Source organism: Cervus elaphus, chromosome 18 (genome assembly GCF_910594005.1).
Source record: "Cervus elaphus chromosome 18, mCerEla1.1, whole genome shotgun sequence".
In the NCBI taxonomy this organism is placed as follows: domain Eukaryota; kingdom Metazoa; phylum Chordata; class Mammalia; order Artiodactyla; family Cervidae; genus Cervus; species Cervus elaphus.
In genome coordinates this window covers 93163261-93177614 of record NC_057832.1, presented here as the reverse complement: position 1 = coordinate 93177614, position 14354 = coordinate 93163261, and the positions used below count along the sequence as shown (strand labels likewise).

The 14354-nt window shown below is 40.6% G+C and overlaps 1 protein-coding gene across 3 annotated transcripts in view; it reads left to right on the top strand.

Annotated features, from left to right (window-relative positions):
* The window catches only part of AASS (aminoadipate-semialdehyde synthase), a 72634-nt gene that overhangs the window by 4443 nt on the left and 53837 nt on the right, over window positions 1–14354 (top strand). The window contains exons 2-4 of one of the 3 annotated variants that reach the window (XM_043871965.1): window positions 3034–3258; window positions 7213–7389; window positions 10725–10809. In XM_043871965.1, coding sequence (XP_043727900.1) covers window positions 3049–3258; window positions 7213–7389; window positions 10725–10809 — 472 coding nt within the window. In that variant the 5' untranslated portion in view covers window positions 3034–3048. Of the gene's footprint in view, window positions 1–2956; window positions 3259–7212; window positions 7390–10724; window positions 10810–14354 lie in introns of all 3 variants that reach the window. The other 2 variants (XM_043871964.1, XM_043871966.1) reach the window with 2 other exon arrangements.

Sequence of the window (14354 nt, the reverse complement as noted above, 5' to 3'; positions counted from 1 at the left end):
AGAATGTGTAATCCTTTTTACATGTCCCAGTGAAAGCAACAGAAATTAGAAGGGGCCAAGCCTAACTCTGTTTTGTACTTTATTGTTGAGTTGCTCAGTCTTGTCCGACTCTTTGCAACCCCATGGACTGCAGCATGCCTGGCTTCCCTGTCCTTCACTATCTCCCGGAGTTTGCTCAAACTCATGTCCATAGAGTCAGTGATGCCATCCAACCATCTCATCCTCTGTTGTCCCCTTCTCCTCCTGCCTTCAATCTTTCCCAGCATCAGGGTCTTTTCTAATGAGTCATAATACCCTCAGTTCAGTTCAGTTGCTCAATTATGTCCGACTCTGTGCATACTCTATCTTGGAGCAATTCAGAAATTCTCACTGTTACATATTTCTTGATGACCTGAGAATGAAATGAATGGTGGTCCCAGAAAGTTCTATACTTGAGACCAAGACTCAAGGCTCAAGCAGTTACTGATATAATCAGATTCTCTATAATCATCCCCTTACTAAGCATCCAGAAACTTAAAATTTACCTTGGCCAGGACTCAGGATGGAGTTTTGGTGGCATGTAGGAAAGGGTTGATGGAGGCACCCCATGCTGTGGGAGAACTGGTCATACAGTCGATACCATATGGATCTGATTTCTTTCTGAATTGAGCTGGCAGTAGTAACATGCATTGGATATAAGAGGCATGGATTTGCAGGCTTTGGCGAAGAAGAATCCCTAGCATTAACTGTTAACCTAGGGATTCGTCTCTGGCTTAAAAACAACCATGCTAGTCGGATTTCACTTTAGTTGCTTCATCTGTAAAATGATGAGAATAATAGTACCTGCTTAATTAGATTGCCACAAGGAGGAAATGAAATACTGTATATAAAGTGCTCAGTGTAGTGCTTGACATATAAAGTTAAATCAGTGATAACTATTGTCCTATTTCTTTAAAAACAAAGTGTTGGGAATTGGGATTCAAGAATTCCCTACAAAAAGTGAAAGTAGTTTCCTAAATAAAACAGAGAAGGTCAGCCTCTGCTACTTTCGTTTCCTCTTCCCCAGGAAAGTCTGCCTCTGCAAACACGTGTGTGTATTACGTGAGTGTATGTGTCTGTGTCTCCTCCCACACCACTCCCCCGACTCCAAACAAAGGGAAGAGGAGAAGGCAGAAGAGTGTTTCTGAGAAAGGGGAAGCTGTGGTTATAAATCAAACTTGGGCTGAGGAGAGAGACTTGAATTACTTGGCTAGGTTTCTGAATCTTTATGCCAAGAACTGCTACTAAGTATAGAAGATTAGGGTCACTTGGTCACCCATGGTATGGGAGATAGAACCCCTGCTGGGAAGATGCGACCGTTTGTGGGCTTGTCAGTATGTTGAGAAGAATCATTTGTCTTTGAAACTGATTTCATTCGTAAACATGTGGGTGCAAGTTCTATGAGATGTTGCAGATTTTCCTTTGGCTGGAGGGAGAATAAATGTTATGGGCTTGGACTTAACATAGTCTGTTTAAAAACAAAGCTATATATATAAACCAAAGCCTTAGATAGAGTAGGTAACAGTCTTACTGAAATGTCGATGTACTTACTGAAATGCATTTGTAAGAACTAGTCTTACTGAAATGTATTTGGCCTGAGTAAAAGTTAGCCTGAACTCCTCATGATCAGACTGTTTACTTGCTGTGTGCTGTGTTTTCTCTCCCTGCCCTTCTTCTAAAGCCTTCTTAGCTGGACTTCTTGCTGTTTGCTTTATTCTTTTACTCTGTGTTGTGAGTTATCCAATAAATTTTCTATCTAGGGTGATAAGTAGTTCGCCTATAGGAAATGTACTTGTATGTTCCATTGTTTCAACAAAGCTTCCCTCTCTTTAAGGTGGGTCTGATTTAGAGATTGCAGTCTGATGTAACAGAAATGTGTTCCATAAGAATTTTTCTATATGCTAGGGAATTTCTGGAAGATGTAAGATCATTTAGTATCTATATTTTGATGCCAACCTTAAACATAGAAAAGCAAGGTTTAGCATCCAAATGATCTGAAATAACCTCTGACTACTAAGTTTATGTTCCCATTTGAAAACTGTTTAGTATTTATGCTTAAAAATTTTTTGTACAGTTTACTCTGTGCTGACACATAGTAAGCCTCTTGTAAATATTTCTTAATTGAACAAATGAATAGAGTTATATAATCTGGGACAGCAGTTAGAGAACTGATTAAGACAGGTCTGGGTTTAATGTAATAGCAGGGAGGGGTGGTAGGGTAGAGGACAGGTTGGAAAGACGAAAAGCAACAACAGGGTCAGCAAAATGAGGCTGAGGGGTGTCAGGTGGGGCAGGGGTTTAGGGGTATGCTTTCCAGCTTCTAACAGCTGTGGTGAAAAACATGTTTGTTTTGTTTTCTTAAGTTTCCAGTCTGCCAGAACCAATGCTTTTATAAAATTCAGTACCAATGAATTACTAGAAAAAATGACCCTGTCATATAAAGATTTCTAAGTGCCTACTTTCTATTTCTGTACATATATCATCCTGGACCAGTAAAAAGCAGTTCAGTGACCGACAACAGGCTGTAAAACACACTGAGTCGAACTAGTTTAGGAAATGATCAGAGATTAAACTGGAAGGAGGTTGGAGCTAGATTGTCAAGGATCTTGTACATTATGAAAGGATTCTAAAATTTTCATCATTAAAATTGGTATAAATGATCTTCCTATATTTTATTATAGATTTACTTGCTTAAATCCTTTGTGCTGAATGTATGGTTTGATAAAACATATATTTTAAAAAGATGATTTTGACATAGAGAATATTGATTAGCATCCTGTCAGTGCTTGGAACTTTTTGTTTTTTTAATTTTGGATTTACCTTTGTTTGTGAAAGTTCAGTTTTGGTTGGGTAAAGGAGCACTGTAATGTCATCCAGGTTTCCCCTCTCCCTTCTGCACCTTGAATCTGTCACCACCTGGGCTGGTTGGATTTTACAGCAGATTTCTCAGGAGACCAGAGCTGACCTGTGAGTGCCCCTGCCTTTCATCGTCCAGCTCTCACAGTGTCTCTACAGTCACCAGGTTTCACGATGCTGCGGGTGTCCAGAACCAAACTGGGCAGGCTGAGCCCCGGCCTCTCCAGAGGGCTTCACCACAAGGCGGTGATGGCCTTGAGGCGGGAGGATGTGAATGCCTGGGAAAGGCGGGCTCCTCTCGCTCCCCGGCACGTCAAAGGGATCACCAACCTGGGATACAAGGTCTTAATACAGCCTTCCAATCGGCGAGCCATTCATGATAAGGTAATATTTCTAATTTGTAAAGATATGTGAAAGTGAAATGCCTCTATGTATGAAAATTACAGAGCATCTGAGTGAACGTAACATGTTAGCTGGGCTGTGCTGTGCTTATTCGCTCAGTTGTGTCCAACTCTGCGACCCGTCAGGCTCCTCTGTCCATTCTCCAGGCAAGAATACTGGAGTGGGTTGCCGTGCCCTCCTCCAGGGGATCTTCCCAACGCAGGGGTCAAACCCAGGTCTCCCATATTGCAGGCGGATTCTTTACCGTCTGAGCCACTAGGGAAGCTCAAAACGTTTGCTAGTGTCACTTAAGGACCACACAACAGTATTTCTTTACTTCGGTTGTAGTGAGATTATATAGTTAGGAGACTTCTAGTCTCCTACTTTCTTGAGCCCAGAATTTAGCCGATAAGTATTGTTTTCACCTCATTCCATGCTTTCTCCAGTTTAGGGATGACATCCTTCCCATCATTCTTTCATGTGCGACCCTGGTTCTAGGATGTTTCCAGGAAATGCTTTACTTTGTAGAGTTTGTTCATGAGTCCTAACCTTGCCAGTCACCTCACATTCATCATTCTCTTCATTCTTCACCATAATCTTATGACACAGATTTAACTTTTATTTTGACTTTAGAGACACGCACGTGGTTTTTCTTTTGTGAGCCATTTGAAAATATGCTGCAGACAATGACACTTTATCTCTAAATGCTTCAGTATGTATTTCCTAGGAATAAGTCGTCTTCCTACATAGCCATAACTGTCGTTTCATTTTCACACCTAAGAAATTGATAATTCCACAGGATCACCACACATACCCATTTCAAATTCCCCACTGTCCCAAATGTTTTTTATGATTTTTATTTTAAGCAAGGTTTAAATAAGGTTCATTGAATTTATTATTATGTATCTTTAGTTCTTTTAATCTAGAACAGTACTAGGTTTACTGTTAACTAGGCTTATTTTGGTGATCCTTTTGCAATGTATACACCTGAAACTAATTTTGGTATACACCTGAAACTAATATAATGTTTACACCCGAAACTAATTTTGGTATATACCTGAAACGAATATAATATTCAGTTCAGTTCAGTCCAGTCATAGCCGACTCTTTGCGACCCCGTGGACTGCAGCACGCAAGGCTTCCCTGTCCATCACCAACTCAAATTCATGTCCATTGAGTCGGTGATGCCATCCAACCATCTCATCCTCTGTCCTCAGTAAGAAAATACTGAATGGAATTTAATATTTCTTAGAAGAATGTTTTTTTGCCTTTAGAATGCATCTCACAAAGAATATTCAGAGTGCTGTGTTCAAAACATATCTGAACTAGTTTTTCTATGTGGTTACATGTCAATGTGCTATCCAGTTGGATTTATTTGTTTTTGTTTCTATTAAATTTTAACATTTGCTTTTAAATTCTTTTTGATTTATTTTTAAAATAAGTTAAATATTTATAAGCTTTAAAGATTTTGTTGCTGTTTTTCAGTCGTTAAATCGTGTCTGACTCTTTGTGAGCCCATGGACTGTAGCCCTCTAGCTCCTCTGTCTATGGGATTTCCAGGCAAGAATACTAGATTGGGTGTCCATTTCCTCCTCCAGGGGATCTTCCCCACCCAGGGACTGAACTCACATCTCCTGCACTGCAGGTGAATTCTTTAGTGCTGAGCCACATAGTGAAAATGAAAGTCGCTCAGTCGTGTCCGACTCTTTGCGACCCCATGGGCTATACAGTCCATGGAATCCTCTAGGCCAGAGTACTGGAGTGGGTAGCCTTTCCCTTCTCCAGGGGATCTTCCCAACTCAGGGATCGAATCTAGGTCTTCCACATTTCAGGGGGGTTCTTTACCAGCTGAGCCACAAGGGAAGCCCCTTTGAAGATTAAAACCTTATAAAAAGATCCAACACAGAGAAGTCTTGCTCTTATCTTAATCCCCCACGTCCCATTCCTATCTACCTTGTAGGTTACTGTTTTCATTAGTTTCTGATCTATCATTCCTGTTTCTTCTTACAAAAATGTGTGTATGTGTTTTCTTACTTTCCTTTCAATCTTATACAGAACCTCGTATACTGTATATACTCTTTCACACCTTGCTTTGTTCTTTGGCATATCCCCTGATGCTGGGAAAGATTGAAGGCAAAAGGAGAAGGAAACGACAGAGGATGAGGTGGTTTGATGGCATCACTGACTCAATGGATGGAGTTTGAGCAAACTCTGGGAGATGGTGATGGACAGCGAAACCTGGTGTGCTGTAGTCCATGGGCTCACAGAGAATTAGACATGACTGAGTGACTGAACTGAACTGAACTGAAGGCATATCCTGGAAATCTGTCCATGTCAGTTCATAGAAATCAGCTTCATTCTGTTTAATGTCTATGTAGTAATTACTCTGTTATTATTGCTGTCTGATTTATCATGATGTATTTAACCAGTCTACTATAAATGGGCAGATTGTTTTCAGAAAAACCAGACATGACCATGTTTATTACTTTTACTGTCTCTCCTCTAGATTTATGCTTTCTTTCAAGTAGATTCCTAACTAGATTTATCTTCATTTTATTTAACTGCCACCTCTGATGCTTTAAAAATTCTGCCTGGATCATGCTACCCCTTTACTTAAAAATCTGAAATAATTCTTTGTTGCCTCTATGTACTAGTTATGAAATCTCAGTTTAATGTGTAAGACTCGGGTTTCCCATTGATAAAATGGGGATAATAATAGCATCTACCTCATGGGAGTTTTAGGAATTAAATAATTCACCCAAAGAGCTTAGCAAAGCATATAGTAATTTATTAATAAATACCAATGATTATAATTTTTATTCAATAAAACTCATATTCACCATGATAATATTGACTCTACTTTTCTAAACTGATTCACTTATTATGCCCTAAACATCTCCTTACTTTCCCATCTCCATATTTGTATGTGTTTCTTCAATGCCTCTTACTGGTATTACCACCTTGTATTTCCTCTCTCTGTTCCTCCAAATCCTACTCAGCCTTTTAGATTAATTTAAATTTCTATATTTCCATGATCATCTCTCCTGGGAGTTATCTTAATATCTGTTAAATTAATATATCATTTAGGTTATTAATAACCATACTAATTATCATTAAGTAATGATTATTCATATTAAGTAAGAATAATCATACTATTCTTTTGAATTCAACCTAATACATTGTGCCTCTGATTCTTTCTACAGTATTTTGTGAGCCCCTTTACAGGAGGAACCTTGTCTGTCTTTCTTTGGGTTTTGTCTCATCTCTATTACAATCAACTGTACAGAGTAGGACAATAGTAAATACGAATTGAACCCCACTCCCCAAAAAAAGAAAGAAAAGAAAATGTTGCAGATTTATGTCTTTCTTTTAAAAATATACTCAAGTAATAAATTACCGGGCTTCCCTGGTGGCTCAGTGGTAAAGAATCCACCTGCCAATGCAGGAGACACGGGTTCAATCCCTGGATCAAGAGGATCCCCTGGAGAAGAAAATGGCAACCCGCTCCAGTATGCTTGCCTAGGAAATTCTGCAGACAGAAGAGCCTGCCAGGCTCCTGTCTGTGGGATTGCAAAGAGTCAGACAGAACTTAGCAACTAAACAACAATAACAACAATAAACTACTATTTAGCATTTCATGTTTCACAGCATTGTTGAAAAAACTATATTTTACAAGTATATTTAAATCACGTGTTCTAGTGTGCTAGTGGCTATTAACTGTTCTCAAGTAAAATTATGTGCTGAATTTTCTGAATTTTGTTTTTGCTGCCAAAGTCAAACATGTTAAATTCATCTTTAGTCAGCAAGTAAGAATTTTAGAAGTAGTTTTTCCATTATTTGTTCCTTATGTTTTATTCTTGCAAAAGTTTGTGCCTTTAACTGCTAAATTTATTTAGTAAAGAAAATATGAATACAACAAATCAGGGGACTAACTTTCAATCAAATTTGCATTCCCAGGAATATGTCAAAGCTGGTGGCATTCTCCAGGAGGATATTTCTGAAGCTTGTCTAATTTTGGGAGTTAAAAGACCACCAGAGGAAAAATTAATGCCCAAGAAGACTTATGCATTCTTCTCCCACACAATAAAGGCTCAGGAGGCCAATATGGGTTTGCTGGATGAGATCCTAAAACAGGTATTTAATGGCCAATATTCATAAACGTTAATCCCAAAACTTTTTTTTTTTTTTTGCTTTTAACTGTCAAGCAGAGTTTTAGTTTTCGCATCTAGGAAATGCATCATGTTATTCACCTTAACAGGAAAGATGATCTGTAAGATAGTGCTTGTATAATTCAGCGGCTGTTAGGGCTCCTCTGCAGGGCAGGTTCATAACAAGAAGAATCAAACATATTTCATTCCTTTTGTATTCTAAAATGGAAAGAATGATAGAAACACTTGTCCCAAATGATGATTAATTTATAAGGTTAGTTGGTCAAATATTAGCGAGTAGAATTTTAGAGCTGAAAAGAACCTTAGGGATCATACAACCCACCACCTTAATTTTTCAGATGGAGCCCAGAGAGGTGAAGCAAATTGACTGAGGTTGCTCTGTAGTACCAGAACTGGACTGGAGACTATTTTTACATTTATTTTTACATATTCATAAGGGAAAAAACTTTTTTTGAGATTATTAATGCTGTGAAAAAACTAGCATCTATTTAAATTACAGAGTATTCACTCAGCAAGTATTTACCAAGTGCCTACACCGTGTCTGACACTGATTACTGCAATGAACAGAGCTTATATTTGAGTGGAAGGAGACAGATGATAAATAAATGACACCTCATACATTGCTTGGTGATATACGTAATGGAGGTAGATATGATACAGTAGAAAAAAAGGAGTGCTGGGCACTGGGGGAGGTGACAATGCTAGTTTAAATAGGATGGCTGGAGAGAGCCTCATCGCTAAGTTGGAGATGAAGGATCAAGCCATATCCATCTGGCCAAAGTCTGCTAAGCTAGGAGAATAGTAATACAAAGCCCTGACAGTCTTTTTGAATGGAGGATTAGAGAAAATCGTGTTCTAAGATGCTTTTTCTGCCTGCTGTGTGAATAATAGTTGGAAGTGAGAGGAGGAGAACAAAATTAATAAGACTGTTAGTCTAGACTAGTCCAGATGCTAGGCTGCCAATGATGGTGGCTTGCATGAAGGTGGCAGAACAGAGGTTGTGACACATGGACCAGTCCTATGTATATTTTAGAGGTCTGAGGCCACAGGAGTCACTGATGAAGTGAGTGTGGACTATGAGAGAAAGAGAGGAGTCAGAGCTAACTCTAAGAGTTTGGTTTCAGTAACTTAAAGGAGTTGCCTTAGATTGAGATGATGCCACTGCCAGAGGAATGGGCTTGTATGGAAGGATCGAGAGTTGGGTTTAGGACCTGTTGAGTTTAATTTGTCCATTAGACATTGAAGGGGAGAAGCTGAGTGGGCCATTGAATGTGAATCTGTAGTTCAGGAAGCCAGCTCCTCCTGATACACAGTTGTTAGAGACTAGAAGGTATATAAAGGCATCTGGTCCCATCACCAAATGGGAAATAGATGGGGAGACAGTGGAAACAGTGTCAGACTTTATTTTATTGGGTTCCAAAATCACTGCGGATGGTGACTGCAGCCATGAAATTAAAAGACGCTTACTCCTTGGAAGGAAAGTTATGACCAACCTAGATAGCATATTGAAAAGCAGAGACATTACTTTGCCAACAAAGGTCCGTCTGGTCAAGGCTATGGTTTTTCCAGTGGTCATGTATGGATGTGAGAATTGGACTGTGAAGAAAGCTGAGCGCCGAAAAAATTGATGCTTTTGAACTGTGGTGTTGGAGAAGACTCTTGAGAGTGCCTTGGACTGCAAGGAGATCCAACCAGTCCGTCTTAAAGGAGATCAGTCCTGGACGGACTGATGCTGAAGCTGAAACTCCAATACTTTGGCCACCTCATGTGAAGAGTTGACTCATTGGAAAAGACACTGGTGCTGGGAGGGATTGGGGGCAGGAGGAGAAGTGGATGACAGAGGATGAAATGGCTGGATGGCATCACTGACTTGATGGGCATGAGTTTGAGTAAGCTCCAGGAGCTTGTGATGGACAGGGAGGCCTGACGTGCTGTGATTCATGGGGTCGCAAAGAGTCGGACACGACTAAGCGACTGAACTGACTAAGATTAGAAGAGGGTAAGGAGTAAGTGTGGATGTAGAAGTCCAAGGTCTAAGTCCTGGAGTAAAGATATTAGACTGTTGGAAACTAGACTAGCATTTGATAGTAGGCAGAGGACAGGAGAATTTCATGAACAGTAAAAGCAGTAGAGGAAAATGTATTTTATATAGGCATCCAGAATACGTTCTTAACTATTTTCAAATTCACTAAACAGAGACAACAGTTAATTTGCAGTGTTTCAAAAGAACAAATTAAAAACTAATTAATGAAAATAATAAGAAGAATGTTTCACCTTAAGCAGATAAACTCCTCAAAAAGTATTTCAGAAACTTTTTGTTGTTGTTGTATGAACTTTTGTTCATTTCCAGAAAATTAATAAAAACAGACCCAGCAGGGCTGCTTTTGGGCAACATTTTTGTAACAAATTACTTGGATGAATATTAAATATTCTTGAATACATAGACATGGTAAAAATTATATTATCTTTGAGAAATAAATAGATTGTTTAAGACATTCTATAATTACAATGTGTTAGTAGCTTTTAAGCATGAATTAATAGGAGATTTCCAAGAGAAAGGGAAGATTCTCAAGGGAAGGGGAAGGATATGATTTTAGTGAAAATGAGGAAGTGAAAAACAAGCAGCTTGTGTTATTTTTAAAATAAAGTTTACTTGTGAAAGCCTGGAGAGAGAAAACAGAGAGAAAGAGATACTAAGAGAGTCAGAAAGAGAGAGAAGAAGAGGAAGAGAGAGAATGAGATAGATTTGTGTGTATGGACTTGAGAGGGGGGTTTGTTGTCATTTTTAAGGTAGAAGGGAGACTTGGGCATATTTAGAATGGCTGAGGGGAAGGAACACAGTAAAGACAGATAATGCAAGAATGAGAATAAGTTCAAGAGTGGTCTTGGAAGACACAGAAAAAAGTTGGGATCTAGCTCACAGGGATTAGTCTCAGGAAGGACTTGTTTTTGACACTAGAGGGAAGGATGTGAGGATGAATGGGGCGTTATATGGAAATATTGGTTGAAGGTGCTGGGCTAAAAGTTGAAAGATATCATGCCTTTGTTATTTTATTGTCTGCCATCAAGGGACATTAGCATCCTGCTAGCAGCATTCTTTCATTTCTGATCACAAACCTATCCTTGGTTTATGACCCAGCATTTTCTAAATATTTCATGGTGCACCTCATGGTAACTTCTGTTAGCAAGTCAAGATATATTTTATAAGAGGGAAAAATGTGAAATATTCACTTGCTCATATTGTGTTCTACCCATTGAAATTAAACTGGATGATTTAGAAATTTTTTATCATTTCTTCAGGAAATCCGACTTATTGATTATGAGAAAATGGTGGATCATAGAGGAATACGGGTAGTGGCATTTGGACAGTGGGCAGGTGTGGCAGGTAGGTATCCAGGGCTGTTATATCACTCACTGTCTAAATTTGCCTGGGAAGTAACTGTGTTTTCTCTTTTCTGTGGCAAGAGGATGGGAGTGTTCATTTCCACCAATAAAAATAAACATGGGAGGTGTAAGTAAGGATGGTGAATGTCAGGGGAATAAAAGGAGACACTACATTTATTACAAAGATAAAGAAAAGGAACAGAGAGAAGGACAACAGCGATGGATAGGTTTGGAATTTTTCTGTTTGGGAGCTGGAAAGAGAGGTCAGTTTGGTAATGAGAAATTTGAAGAATGGAAGAAAGGGTGAAATGGGAGAGGTAAGATATGGAGATAGGAACCAATGGAGGAGAAGTTTAGCAAGGATAAGAGGTGGAATTTGGGGGAAATTAACACTTGATTTTTGTCCCTGCTATTACTTTGAACCATCTTTAGTTGAGAAACACTACATGTTATAACTTTGTATCAGATTAGACTACTTGAAGGTCTGTGATTGCCAGAATAAGTGGAAAATTTGTAAGGTACAGAACACAAAACACTATCAACCACCATGACATCAGTGACAGTTCTTGAGCACCCAGCATTCCACCTAGCAACTTGTAGTGTTGTAGCCACGCATTCTGGGAAACAAACTCACTCAGAAGGACAATGCAGATAGTGGAGTAGTTTATTACACCGGCAGGCCCAAGGCAGGGTCTCCTTTTAGCCAAGGACCCTGACCAAGTTTTCTGAAAACATTATATCCCCTAAGTGTACGTGCCCAAACCCACCTCCCCAAATTCCCTGAAACTAGTCTGAACAAAGGAAAAGAAAGATACAATCAAAGTTAACCCGTGATTCATATGCCTTAAGCCTAGGAAGTTAACAGTGGACAATTATCAATAGGCCTGTGGTCATACCCAACAAGCATAATAGGATGTATGATTCTATTTGGTTACACAGATAATTAGGGTATTCTTTTAGGCAACAGAGAGTCTAGGTACGAGCCCTGGGGCTCTTCCTTCCAGGGGGCCTGGTTTTCCAGTTGGTATGTCGTTTCCATAGATACTGGGCATAGAGCTCAAAGTCCACAGTCCGGCCCAAGATGGAGTCCTGCTTTCAAGATGGAGCCTCCTTCATTCCCCCATCTTGATGCACTTAACTCATAGTATGAGCATCATTCATAGGGATATATTGCACCCTAACTCTCCGACCTCCAATTTGGGAGAACGACATCAACCTTTGGGTTACAAAGTTCATAATACATTGTAAAATAAAGGGTCCACAAAGCAGACCTATCAAGGCAACTATAACAATGGTAAATATAGTTTTCCACCAATCACCCTTCACCCAAGATAGGACTGAAGTCCAAAATGGAAGATTATCATCAGACGTAACTTTTACCTGACCTTTCATGTCATCTAGGGTGGCTGATGTATAGCCAGATAAGTCAGGAATATATACACAACATTCATCTTTCAACTTTAATTATAGCACAAGTCTCTCTTTTTACTGAAACTATGGTTAGTCTCAGGATGAAAGCAGCAAGTCCTTGTAGCAGCAGTTGATTGTAGAGCTTCATCTCTTTTTCTTCTTTAAGATAATCTTGGTTTCATGGGGATCAGTGGGGTCCCTCTGTGCAGTCCTCTCGGCGTCCTCCAGGTCTGCGTGGTATGCTCTCTCCACCCTCATGTGGTGGATTCAGGGAGTGACACCTGCAACTTTCTCTGCAGTCGGGCTGGTTAGAACAACAGTATATGGACCCTTCCATTGTGGGGCCAAGGAGTCGTGTTTCCAGTGCTTGACCACACCTGATCCCCGGGTTCACATTCGTGAATCTGTTCCCCAAGGGGGAATGGCACCCTTTCTTGTACTAACCTAGTCACCTGATTTATTACCTTACCCAGTTCCATCTGCTGTGAAATCTCATCTCCCCTTACCTGAGGCAAATTTGTTGACACCTGTTGTATTATGGGAGGGGGCCTCCCATACACAATTTTGTATGGAGAAGAGCCATGGGACCGTGGGGTCATCCTGAGTCTGAGCAGAGCCGTCAGAAACAGGCCCGCCCAGGAACAGTCAGTCTCTAAGATCCACTTGGAGAGCATCTCTTGAAGTGTCCAGTTGGTTCCTTCCACCATCCCAGAACTCTGGGGCCTATATGCTGTATGTAATTTCCACTTGATGTTTAAAGTTTTGCTTACTTGTTATACTAAATCAGCTGCGAAAGCCAGGCCATTGTCCGATCCAATGCTGGTGGGAAATCCAGATCTGGGAACTATCTCCCTAAGCAGGCATGAGGCTACTTTTGATGTTCTTTCAGTCCGGATAGGAAAAACTTCTACCCATCCTGAGAACATACATACTATGACCAGCAGGTAATGGTAGTGTTGGTGAGGTTTCATTTCAGTGAAGTCCAATTCCAGGTGTTCAAAGGGCAGCGTGCCTTTCAGCTGAATCCCTGGAGGTTTCTGTCTGTGCCAAGAGGCAGCTTTGACCTGTGAGCAGGCAGTGCAGTTCTGAGATTTTGTCCTGCATAGGGAAGAGAGGCAGGGAACCAAGAAATATTTTCAAATTAGCTCTTCCTGTTTATCATGGCCTAGATGGGTCACTTGGTGTGTTTGGCTTACCAGAGTGGATGCCAGCTCCTCTGGTACCAATAATTTGCCACTTGGCAATTCCCACCATCCCTTTTCAGTCTTGATGACCCCTTCCACTTTGGCTAGTTGGTTTTGGGCTTCAGTGTATTTTGGAGAGTCTAGTGTTAGCTCAGGGAGCTCTGCCAATATGAGAGCTTTAATAGGGGCTTCACTTGTCACCCCCAAGCCCTCGGCTGCTTGTTTAGCAGTCTTATCTGCCAGTCTGTTCCCTGAACCCAGGGGGTATCCTCTTTTTGATGTCCTCAGCAGTGTATGACTGCAACCCTTTCTGGTTCCCAGGCAGCATCTAATAGGGTCTTAAGTTCTTCCTTATTTTTAATATCTTTTTCACTAGCTGTCAAAGGCCTCTCTTCTTATACAGAGCCCTGTAGTGTGGCAAAAGCATACATACCGAGAGTCTGTGTAAATGTTTGTCTTCTTACCTTTTGACGGCTGGAGGGCCTGGATTAGAGCATATAGTTTGGCCCGTTGAGCGGACCAGTGTGATGGCAGAGAGCTAGCCTCAACGATGGTTTCTTCCACGACTACTGCATATCCCGACAGTCATTGTCCTTGCTTCACCCAGCTGGTGCCATTGGTGTACAGGACCAAATCTGGGTCCAGGATTGGCTGGTCTCTCAAGTCAGGTCTGCTGGCATATTTCCTTGCAATCACGTGAGGGCCCACCTTGTCCCTCAAGAAAGAGAGTGGCCAGATTCAGGGCCTGACAAGGCTCAGTAGTAAATGGGGGTTCTCACATAACAGTCCCTGGTATTGAGTAATCCGGGATGTTGACAGCCATTTATGGGGTCCCCTCGCAGGAGAGTGTTGACCTCATGCGGGACTTTTACGAACAAATCTTGGCCCAAAGTCAGCTTGGTTGCCTCCTGGACCAGTAAGGCAACTGCAGCAACTGCCCGTAAGCATCCCA